Source organism: Grus americana, chromosome 4, assembly GCF_028858705.1.
Source record: "Grus americana isolate bGruAme1 chromosome 4, bGruAme1.mat, whole genome shotgun sequence".
In the NCBI taxonomy this organism is placed as follows: domain Eukaryota; kingdom Metazoa; phylum Chordata; class Aves; order Gruiformes; family Gruidae; genus Grus; species Grus americana.
Genome location: NC_072855.1, coordinates 42834449 through 42847167, shown reverse-complemented (window position 1 = coordinate 42847167; position 12719 = coordinate 42834449). Strand labels below are relative to the sequence as shown.

At 36.7% G+C, this 12719-nt stretch overlaps 1 protein-coding gene across 2 annotated transcripts in view; it reads right to left on the bottom strand.

The window, feature by feature from the left end:
* The window catches only part of SPOCK3 (SPARC (osteonectin), cwcv and kazal like domains proteoglycan 3), a 212811-nt gene that overhangs the window by 108102 nt on the left and 91990 nt on the right, over positions 1-12719 (bottom strand). Inside the window, exon 4 of one of the 2 annotated variants that reach the window (XM_054825448.1) lies at positions 10444-10558. The exons of the other annotated variant lie outside the window; for it this stretch is intronic. Within the exon in view, the coding sequence (XP_054681423.1) occupies positions 10444-10558 (115 nt within the window). The remainder of the gene's footprint in view (positions 1-10443; positions 10559-12719) is intronic. 2 annotated transcript variants of the gene reach the window in all.

Here is a 12719-nt window from a genome sequence, read left to right as displayed (position 1 = left end):
GTTCAAAAACATCACTGAAGGTATTTGAAAGAAGTCTCCCTCAAAGGAATTGAACCAGAGCACACTGGAGTCACAGCTACCATGAGTGTAGGTTTCCTCAGGTATAACCTCTTCTTTTTCTTATCCAGAAGTTTTGTCTAGAGAGAATTTGACCATTTGTCTGAGATTTCTGGACACAGAATCTACCGTGTCATGCATCATGAAGATAGTCTGCACACCTGCAATAAGCCCAAAGCGTACCTGAAACTGTAAAGATACTGCCTGAATTAAGGCAGTGGATCCTATAGATTCAGGAAGCTTTAAATCCAGCCTTAACTGTACTGTGGTTATAAGAATTTATTATTTTTATTACTACTACTAACACACAAGTTGCATAAGGGCTTTAGGAAAAGTATTTGTATGGTTCTATTACTTAGGTTAAACCATAACATTCCAAATGTTTGCATGAGCTATTTTACAACTGATAATGTATTCTAATAAAGTACACCGAAAACTGATACTGACAGCTAATTTTTAAAGTGCTACAAAAACAAATAGCAAGCTTTACTTTAGATAGGTATTTGTAAGAAGGGGTATTGAACTGTTCCTGAATTAATTTTGCATATTTTTTCTGATAAAAGAATATTCATAGTTTTTATTTTATTATTTTGTATTATTTCAATGTTTACATAATAGTCCACAATGAATTCTATTGCTGTGGACTACAATCACAGCTTTATAGTTAAGGACAGAGAAATTATTTTTAAGTACCATCCTCATCATTATTCCTAGGGGTTTTTTTAACAAAAAGGCAATCTTTTTAAGTAGTAGACTCTCAGGAACACCGTGAGGGAAAAAACCATTTTAAAACAACAACAACAAAGCTCACAATTTTTTATCAACAGGATAGCACATTAACATCGACCAGGACTAGTCAAAAGTTGTACACTCTAACAGCAATGCTTTCCTAGATCCGATGTCACATTTCCTTATTCTTTCCTGTGTTCTAGTTTTTGAACAGAAGTGTCCTAACTTACTGCCTTTTACCCAGTACAACTGAGCATGCCTTCAACCATCATCAGCAAGACAGAAAGAAATACAGAAAGCTGGGATCCTTTTTCCTGCAAAAAAATCCCAATCCTCATTTATCATCTCATTGCAGAAGTGGAAAGTAGGACACTCACGATCACTGAAAAACTCATCGTGCCAACTGATAATTCAGTGCACCCTCTCGTGCCTACAGGCCACTGAGAATCTGAACAAGATTACTGCAGCAGGTAAAACGAGTAGGCCTAGGACTTACTAAATTAACTGAAGTCCATCTGCATTAGTCTAGAGTAGGACTCCGTATTTTTCTTAAAAATAGGTATATAATGGATTTTGAATGGGAAAAGTATAGTGAAAAATACCTGTTCTGCTAATAAATAGAATAGTGAAGTTCTGTCTAGGTCTCCTTTATTTTGCTTTGAGATTCTACAAAAAATATATTACATATCAAGAAAAAAATACATTAAAAACTAAAAAAATTCTATTTTAGATTTCTACAGACACAAGTTGGGGGGTGGGGTGGTACTTTTTTTTCTTAAAGACAGCAATTTTTGAGTTTTGAAGTTTGGCTGTAAAAAATATAAATACTGTAAGGTTAAGTTACAACCTTAATAAATAGTAAGGCTGATATGGACAACATTGGTACCGTAATATATATTCTTGCAATCTACATACGTATCTTCTGTTAGTGTTAACAGAAGTTACTTACAGAGGGAGAATGAACTCCATTAGAGGATCCTGTTTTCCTCTAGCTGTGTATCCATAACTCCCACTAAAATAAACACATGCACACCAAGGGAAGAATAGGCCCTCACAACACACACAAAACCTATGCATAGTGTTAGTCACCTTTCTTTCCCTTCCCAATGCAATGAAACAGCTAGTAATAAAGAAGCTTCACTTTTTTCTTTTAATAAATTAAATTGCAAAGCATATAAAAATCTCTGAAATATTCACATTTTCACCTATCTTTTAAGCACATAAAAGTCTGACTTATTTTCCTCAACAAGTTCAATTAAGCTATGGCTAAGCAAATTTCCTTTTCAGTACTTTGCAGAGTGTAAGTATGATCACAATGGCAAAGTTACACAATAATTGGACTAATCAAAGCTATATAATGTTAGCATTGTGAATGAAGTAGTGTTGCTCATTAGCCTATTACAAAAGAATTACTGTAAATTCAGCCTACGTGCAGCATCACTTCCTGTGCAAACACACACAGATAATGCAACAAGCTTGAAACACTGCCAAGCTGGCAGACTGGCAGCACAAATTATGCAAAGAACCAGAAAGCCTTCAGTAGATTCAATAGAGCTTGGAGCATAAGAATGATTAAGTGTTTCTGTGTACAACTACAAATCACAGTAATGAATCAGACTAAAATTTCCAATAAGGGACTTAACTGCACCAGCTGGCCGCCTTCAGCAGCATTATAATGTGAAATGATGACATCCTAAATAGTGGTGTTTGCAACTTTCACACAATCTGCCCAAAGCAAATCCTTTGTTTTGCTTCAGTTTTTAGGAAGTCTTTTTTTGAAATCATAATCAAATGTTGCAGCACCTAAAGATACAGAAAAGCTACAAAGCTATACTGTTTGTTCTTCTCTGCTTTCTTTTCCTTTTTCCTAATGAAATGAGAGCAAGGCTCTGTTTGATTCTAATCAAATAGAGCATCTTCCGTATCAGTTCTAACAGACTCTCTTTCAAAACTGCTCAGACTACTTAATACAACTACAGATTTGCAATTCCAGCTTTTGGTGGGGTTTTTTTTTGTTTGTTTGTTTAAACCAAAAACTTAGTGGTAGCAAGTCTAAATTGAAAACCCTCTATCTTTTATGGTAAAAAGACAGTGACAGGAAAACACCTCAAATTCCAAAGTATGATGTTTTGGAACTCCAGGATACATGCGTCCATACGATATGAACAGAAAAAATACATACGCATGCATACATATTCTTATGTATGTATGCACAGCTGTGTATGTATGCATGTGCATTTTTCTTATCAAATGGGCCTCTCACATACTTGGACTCGGCCACTTTTTACACCTGGGGACATAATCTCAGCCATGCGGTACCCCAGGATGGAAACAGAAGAGGTTTCTGTTTGCTTTCGCACTGGAATCAGTGTTACAGTACTGCAGCGCTTGAAATTTACTCTGGGCTTCTGTCACTTCATCCGTAAGAGGAAAAGCTTAACCCCTCTCATGCTTCAGGGCCCAACACCCATCATTTTAAAGCTGAGATGGAACATTTTCCTCATGTTATAATACCAAGGTGAACACACCCAGGGAAGAACAACTGATAATCCAGTATTTCGACTGGTTTTCCACATTCTTCAAAAAAATTGTAAGAGAGCAGGAGTCCAAAGAAAGATAATGGACTAGATGACAAACAATTTGAACCAAATCAGCACTTGGAAATGGCATTTAACTCAAAAGCCTAAAGGAAGTTGTAAGAAGATTAAGTGCTAGCACAAAATCTATTAAACTATCCAACTACCCTACCTTAGTAAGTGAGATTAAGTGATATAACATTTTTACCACTATCAGCTTCTGTGAGTCTACAATAAAGTGATGTGCTTTAACATACTTTAATAGTGAAATCGTGGTAACTTGAAGACTGCACCCACAGGCAGAAATATTAGAAAATTTTTATTAATCCCTAAATTCAGGTCCTACTCCACACAAGCTTAGGAGCAGGGAAAAATTCTCATTAAACCTAACTTCATTTCATAGAACTCTTAAGAAACAGCAGAGGAAACATTTTACCCATACAGCACTCACCATTCTTTCCTTAATTCTTAAAATAGTGAACTCTGTATCATTTAGCCCTCTCTGTTCTCCACCTCCTACCCAGCTTCACATTTTATAGAGGTCCAGTCTGCACCCTTCTCTGGAACCTGCCTTATGGAGCTCTAATACAAAAAGAGCAACTATAATTTTTTGTTTCTTTGTTTTAAATTAGTTAAATGCTTACTTGTCACAACTCTCTATCCATGACTAGTGAATTCTTGTCATTTTCCAGGTAAATCACAATCTGTAACTGAAACGCTTTTACCATGGATTAAGTCACCTCTCCTACCTTAACTTTTACTTTAACAAAATGGGTAAATTTTTTTTTTTTGGAATTGCTAGTAACATTAGAATCTATTGCTTAGTTAATATTTATTGGGAATCAGTTACTTGTAAAAAAGATCCAAAAAGCTGCGCACCTCCATGATAAGGCAATTCTATTCCTCTTATAAACACCTTCCCTATGTTATTAAAATGACATAGGTATAGATTGCTACCATAAACAAGAAAAAAAAAATGCACAAAAATAAGACAAAGAACGGACTAAATGACATAAGGTATAAAAGGCATAATCTTGCAAAGAGAAGGAAAATAAATCATAAATAAAAAGATGTGCTACAAAAGGAATGATCCCTTATTTCTAAATAATTCCCTAGAATTTTCCCATACCTAACACATGAAGTAAAAACTGGATCTGGAATACCTGAACTGTGTTATAATTGCTTTCCATTCTGAAACCTAAGAACAAATGATTGGAGAGGATGAGAAATCCAATAGAAAGAAAAAGAAAGTTTGAGGTCCTTACACAAGTAATAGCTGTCAGTCTTTAAACATTTCCATTCCATCTTAACTTGCCATGGATATAACATGGCAGAGAGTGCAATCCATTTCTCCCATAGCAGGGAACTGTTGTGTTGATCTGCACATTTTACATAAACCCATAAAAAGCATAGCAGGACCTCCACAATGGGGGCAGGGGGCATAATCTATTGTGGGTAATTCATAAAAGAGACAGATCTACGTTTACCTAGAAAAACTGCACATGCTTTTAATGCACTGAGTAATTTAATGCATCAAAGCATTGATTGATTTAATGTACCAAATCAATTTTATGCAGTACATTTCTTTTACTTATGGAAGAAGAAAAAAAGACACTGTTTTATCAGATTCCACTAGGATCAATCAGTAAGTACCAGATTACTCACTAGGTTCAAATATATCCAAGACACTCAGATTTACTTAGAACATGATTTTTGGCCCAAAACTGTCTTGCAATTTCTTCATTTTCAGAGCTTACACACAAAACACATTTCTAGACGTTACTGAGCAAGTCATCACTTCGCCAGTTTCTTGAATTAAGCAGCTGAATTTTGGAATGGGCTGCATAATGACTGGGTCTCAATTGAATTAACCTCATTTGTGAATTGTCTCCTGCACCTGGTTTGAGACAAAAGCAAAGAGAAACATTTGAAGTAGATAGATGCTTTCTCCCGCTCTCTTTTCTTTCACCTTTAAGCATTAGGCTTAAATATTTTTGACAAACATGCAGTACCAAAAAAAGAATTCCATTAAAAGTAATCCAACTGAAACCACAGGCACTATCCTGTGTTCACTGTTAGACTTACATTAAAACCTTCTGCTAGGTAGCAACCCTGCCCCATTTTTTCAAGTTTTCTAGAGTCCTGCTCTTCACCTGCAGCTAACCTACTTGCTTAGAACTTCACCTATACACTGCTTAGTTTAGTACAGTAGCCTATGATTCATAGAATGTTATTCTTAAAGCAAACTACATTCATATTATGATTTTCTGTTTCAAATCTAAGTTGAACTTAACAGACTATTTATCAGGACCTGCAAATCTATCATAACTCATTGCTGGACTTACTTTTCAACTTTTCTGAGCCTGGTTAGCTACCTGCTTTTCACGGCCTTCATGAGTTCCCATGCATTGTGGTGTCACCAGAAATTCTTTCTGTCTTTGCTCAAAGTGGCAACAACCAATATGTGAAGATTTAAGGGTTTATCTTTACCACCTGCTGCTCTGCATATACAAAGAGCACACATTCCATTGCAGGTATCCTGAAATATCCATTACCACCTACAGCCCTCCTCCTTTGACTCATCCCTTTTTTATTTCCTGTCCAATGCTCTTCTGGCTGAACATTCATGTAACTCTTTTCCTCTTCCCCAGGCTCACACAGGTGAACTCATAGTTCCTGGAGATTCTCAATACTGCAGATTCAAATAATTGAATCTCCTGAAAGTGAGGTGATCGAAAACTAAAATGAGTAGAAAAATTTCTATTAGTATGATTAATATCCTGCTTGTCACTATAACATTCACATCTCTGTATCACAGTCTTGGCAATACTGTACTCCAATATTCTACAAGTTGCATTTGTAACTGAATGAGGTATACGCCAAAGCATTTCATTATTGCACAGACACTTTCCAGGGTTTTTTTCCCCATAAAGTCTATCAGTTAACCAATAAAGATAAATGTGAAAGCACAAAGGGATGGTAAACCACCGTTTAAGCAAAAGGAAAAGTTAACGTCAATCTCCAGAGTTTCAAAGAATCAATTAAAAACTCTATTTTACACCAGACTTTGAATTATTTATCATGCATTCTAGTGCAGGTAGCTACACACTTCCCACAGCAATCCACATGGAAGTACTTGGATAAATAACATTAGTATATATCCTGCATGTTTCCCCCTTGACGTGGTTCAGCCCCAGCCGCAGCTGAGCACCAGGCGGCCGCTCACTCACAGCCCCCCCCCCCCCCCCCCTCGGCGGGATGGGGAGGAGAATGGGAAACATAAAGGGAAAACCCCGTGGGTTGGGATAAGGACAGTTCATTGGGACAGCAAGGGAGAGGGAAACAAGAACAATAACAGTACTGATAACTGAATACTCACAATTGGTGATAACAAAGCAATTTACCAATCCGAGGACGACCTGATGGCCAGCCCACACTCAGCCCATCCTGCAGCCACGTGGAACTCGCCCCTCCCCGACTAGCCCCCTTTTATGACATCACATGGTATGCAATAGCCCTCTGGCCAGCTTGGCTCACCTGTCCTGGCTTCTTGAGAAATTAACTCTATCCCAGCCAAAACCAGGACATCTCTCAAAGTACTTTTTCTTTCTTTCATAGGACACAGCTAAGAGCACAGCACACAGAACACAGCTTCCAGCACAGTCATAGCCAGCAGAGATTACCTACCCACAAAAATCTGGCACCCCTAAGCATGCCCCCATACTTTCTAAGGCTTTGGTACTCCAAACTACTCCCATGACCAATGATCTACAACAGTTAATTCACCTTTTTGTCAAATACTGCTCAGTCTTTCCAGGAGAGCACAGAAAGGAAGCTCTTGCATCAGGATGCTGTGGCACTGTAGAAGCATGCTAGAAGAGGACTTGCCATCTTGGCAGTCTCCCAGAAAAGAAAATGAGCCTTGGGTGCAGTACCTCAAGACTGAGGGTAAACCATGATCTCTGCTGCCATGGAAACTGAAGAAATACCAAAACCAAAGGCTTGCCTGACCCAAAACACCAGGAAAAGGACAGTGAGATGCAGCAGCTGGTTTTGAAACCACGCAAAGGCAAGCACACTTCAGGAAGAGCACAGTGCTGAGATCCCTGAGCTAATACAAATTTTAATAGCACAGGTAGAATCATCACATCAGTAGAATGTACTGTCACATTAATCCATCCTGTTGGGACCATGTCATAGCACGTCACTAACAGCCTTGCAGATGGCTGGGATATCCACCGATCACATGCTTCATTGTGAGGTACCCTCAGTAATCCATACAGGGCTACAATAGTTTGGAAATTGTACTGATTTCTTAGATAAGAACACATGGGACAGCATGGACTGAATAACAGAATGTCCATGCCTAAGTGTTCTTTCTGCAAGTCAATTTCTAACAAAACAACAAAAGAAATTACTAATGTGATTTCTCCATTTGATACAATTATCAGCTTCCACTGATTAAAAACCTCTCTGCCTATGCTATTACCTCAAAGAGTGAGAGAATTTATATACAGAAATTTATGACCAAGGTAATAGGGCTGCTTGGAAATGCTGCTTCTAATAACAGAGAATTTAGCTGTAAATCTGAGAATTTCAACTTGATGACACTACAGAATGATCTATTTGGCTATATCTGTATTTCATGCTTCTTTCCCTGGGACAGCCAAAAGGTACCTATAAACCTTTTATTTATCTTGGAGGTATGCAGAGTCTCCTCTTCCCTGTCTCTTGAGGATAGTCTTTGCTGCTGTATCAGTTCATGTGCTTAAAACTACTTTTTCTGTGCAAGAGCCTTAGGAATAATCTCTGGAACATCTATGGATCTACACAGCTAATATGTCCAAATGGAAATCTACGGGCAAGTTCTTTATGAAGAGTTCCCAGTAATCCATGAAAAAGGTCTCAACTATTTTACCAGAAGACATCCCCAACTGACTTTTCTTAAAAAATAAAATAAAATAAAAATTATCCAATCTTGCACACACATAGACAGACAAAGTGGAAATGGAAAATTACTGGGATTAAATTTTGTGAAGATATATTCCCAATAAACTGAATATACACAACTGATACATTAGAAATGGATACAGGTGGATAATATAACCTGACAGTTGATAATATAATCTCTAAAATCTAATTTTTACCAAGAGTTATAATTGAGTGGACTAGTCCTTTGGGAGCTTGGAAAAACAGATGGTTCTGTTGAAAACCAATATGCAAATTGTAGATATCAGTGAAGGAATAAAATCTTGGGATAAAGACATTAATAGCAGTAAAGAGACCAGCAGACATGACTGCTTGTAAATATACCATTAATACTCTCATCCCACCATACCACAGAAAGATCAGAGACTGCATGAAGAAAACCTCTCTAGAAAGAAAGCACAAAGCAATTGATTTCTTCTTGAACCTGGTAATCTGGTGGAACAGGGAGATCTAAGCTTGGGAAATCCCTGTCCTGGCTCAGGACAGGTAGGAAGAGAATTGCTTCGTCTAGCTTACAAGACTAAACTTGCAATGCTTATTACAATCACTAAGCTGCTGTCATTCTGAAGTTTCCTATTATGAGATTGTATTATATTCAGACAAGCTTTGCCTCTTAAAATATTACCTTTCTAAAAGAATGCCAGGGACTGTGAGAAGAGTAACACAGGTATGAAGGCAGATGTCAATATGTTTCTTAATTTGACCACTCTATGCAGCTTCATCTAGTCTAAAAAAAGTTTTCAGTCCTTACCTGCTGCATGTATACTTAACTTGGAGATGCTATTTTTTCCACTGTTTTCAATAATGTGTGTAATACCTCTCAGAAATTTCAAGTGATTGTATTGTCTTTTCACAGTTGACACATATTCCCCACAGTTCACATGCAGCTGAAATTAGACTACCTAGCTTTGTCTTATAATAGTTCTTGCACCTTATATAATACTTTATGAACCCAAAATGTCTAGCTCTACACTGAGATTGTTTGATATAAACAGTTTAGCTCTACAAATAATGTAGAGCTTTTATGTTAATTAACTGCAGCTGCAGATCAAGAAGAGTTTAAACTTTTCCTTTCACTATGTACTATCTTGCTTGTTTGAAAAGCTACAGATGGGAGTTTTTAACATATCTAGACACTCAGAAGAACATTCCTTATATCATTCATAAAACTGTACTGGCTCTCTAAAAAGCTTGAAATGATCCCCTTACATTAGACAAGAAAGTCTCTTATTTTCCTTAGCTCTTTTCAGCCCCTGCTGAGCAAAGCACTGTAACACACATTTATTTCAATCAAGTTATTGAAGTTTAGCCTTTCTACTATGCTCTGTTTCCCACTATGAAGGGGGGGGGGGTGTGGAAAAGAGCAATCCCAAGTCAAAAATGCAACTTGACTCCACCTCCTCAGCAAACAACAGTCTCATGACTCAATTAAGTGTATGGTTCAGGCCCCTACATACTTACTTTCTGCCCCAGATAAAGTCACAGAAGTACAGTAATATTTTGCCCCTCTAAGACCTACATAAATGGAGCATCTGGAACTGTTCCCTCAACAAAAGGTGAGAAAAAAAACCATCTACATTTGGATTCCAGAATAACTTTGTAATATATTTGTTCCTTCTATTTAACCAGTCCAGAATGCAAAGAAAATTAGAATGCATAGAAGAAGAGAAAAAAGAAGAAAAATATCCAACAAACTTACATTATAACAGGCCATTACCTACACTTTAACAGGCAGGTTTGAGTTCTCTAGTTTCATATAAGAAGTGATGAAGTCAAAGCAATGTACAGCAGTAAGACATTATCATAATCGTTATATTCATTTGGTACTGGCACAGTAGGTATTTCCTTGAATGTATTTGTATCAGCAGCTTGCAATATTTAAATATGTACACCCTCTAGTTTACCAGCCTATCAAAAAAATCAAATAATAAACATTCTAATCAAATTATGCATACATAATTACTTCTAAAATCCACTCCTACTCTGCTCATATGTTGTTAAATAACTAAACTAATTATAGTGTATATATGGTTTACAGTCAGTCACAAACACTGTAAAAAAAGTCTATAGGATTAACTTTTAAAGTATTTACCTGTGCGTAAGCCTTCGGTGACTAATGCAAACAGCAGTTTGTTGATCCTGTGCAACACAGACCTTATGGCGACTACATTTCATCTTTAAACATGGATCTTTAGCCGGATCTAAAGCTAAAAATAATTTTAGAGAATTGTTAACAATTATCTAGAAACATGCAATTAAGAAAAGAAACACACCACACATAAAACCCACCAAGTATGCGGAGGGGGTTTGGCCTGCTGCTTGTACAGCATGCCAGACTGAAAGGCACTGATTTTCGCCAGGATAAAATGCAGCGCACTCAATGATAATACAAAATGAAGCCTGGCAAAATTCCTTACCAAGGAAAATGCATCTTCATGAAATATATATACTTCTGTATATTCTAATACAATACCACTGGTTTTTATTTATAAAAATACTAAGTACCCTATCCAGCTCTCTCCTGGTCAACATCTGTAACACAGGCAATCAAAGGCTGCTGGTTTTTAATGTAGTTGGAAACATTTTTTTAATACTAGAATTTGCTTAGGACTTTCAGGAAGTTTGCATGCCCATTATGTCATTCTGAGCACCAAATTCCCAAAGGAAACAATTTGAATTGGATCCTGTTGCCTACAGTTCTCATTTCAGTCATGTCACTTCTAAACAGAATTAGGTTTGTGATTTTTATAGCTCAGAAGACACCACATTTCTGAAATCACAATAAAACCATAAGCCAAAAAGTAATGAAAAAGAAGTCAGAAAGGTAAATGACATTTCATCAGGAGTTAGGAAAATTTGTTCATTCAGATGTTGGCTGCCATGTCTCCCACATACAAGATCTTTTTAAAAGCTGTAAGCCAGGATGTTAATAAAAAACCCGCACTTCCACTCAATCCATTTGTCAATCCTACTATGAAATAATAACATCTACTAAGCTACATTGCACAGTAATAATTCAGTAAGACATAAATGGTGATGTGCTGGTCCATAGGCAAATTAACCCAGAGAAGAGGAAAAGCATCCATTTGCGAAATTCTGCTGTTGTGAGGCTAAGAAAGTACTCACCACCATTTTCACTGTAATCCCCAAATACTGGTATTTCTACCATGAAAGTAGTTTCCCTGCTTACTAAGACACAGCTGAGTTCTTCCAACTCAACATTAAGTGGTGAACAATGACACTGCCTGAATTTACTGGGAAATATAACTCAGATGAGATTTTAGTAAAAGTATACTAAAATATGCAGGTGATTTGTATGACTGTCTCCTTAGATACAAATTCTACCTGCAATATTCTAGGTCTCTATTTCTGCTTTGTGGAGGTTTTTTTGTAGCTAGCCCTTTAGTCATTAATCCATACTCTTCTTTGAGCTACACTTCGAACTACAAACACTAATTTCCGGCTATAACACTAGAAAAGCCAAATAAGAACAACAATCAATTCACAAGAAACAATCAATTTCTCTCTTCTCTGATCTCCACAGTGTCTTTCAGGTCTAAGTATTAACATCTAAGGTCTAAGATCTCAGTATTCCAAAACTTTTTTTTTTTATTCACATAGGCATCTTTTTTAAAGTTTAACACCCCTCCAAAAAAACCCAACAAAAACCCAAACAACTTACCCTAATAAGTTAAACACCAAAGCCTAGCTTAAAGAGACACTACTGAAAATCCTAAAGCACAAAATCAAGCAAGAAAGGTCTTAACAATATATTCAGCTGTGCAAATACATACACCATATTACCAACAAAACAGAAAATTGATGGAATCATTAATGTATTAGTAATTCGATGCAGATGGAAAATAAATATTTTGTCAATTACAGCATAAGACATATGCAAAGATGCATTCCTCTTCCAGGTATTTTTATTTCTACAGCAAACTAGCCATAAAACCACAATGAGTCATCTAGAATAAGTCTGACTGCAATTCTAAACAAGTGGGAAGCAAATGCAGCAAGAAATGACTGAAATAGGATAACAGAGTTGGAGTCAAAATTGAGAACATATTCACTATCCTTATCCAATATTTTAGATTTTAGAATTCACATCAAATACTTTCTCTGTTTAAAGTCAATGTTAACAATGACTGACCTAAGAGTGTAATAACAGGCCCTAGTAAGCATGTACAGATTATCACTTAATGTACTAATCCAAGTACCTCTTCCCGGAACGTTCCCCGATGGAGACACTAAGGTAGCAATACTGGAATTTGATATTGGCATATCATCAGATAACTGTTTTGCAAAATTGAATAGGTTAATGGAATAAAAATACATGAGCAAGAGAAATCTGGAATCACATAAGGA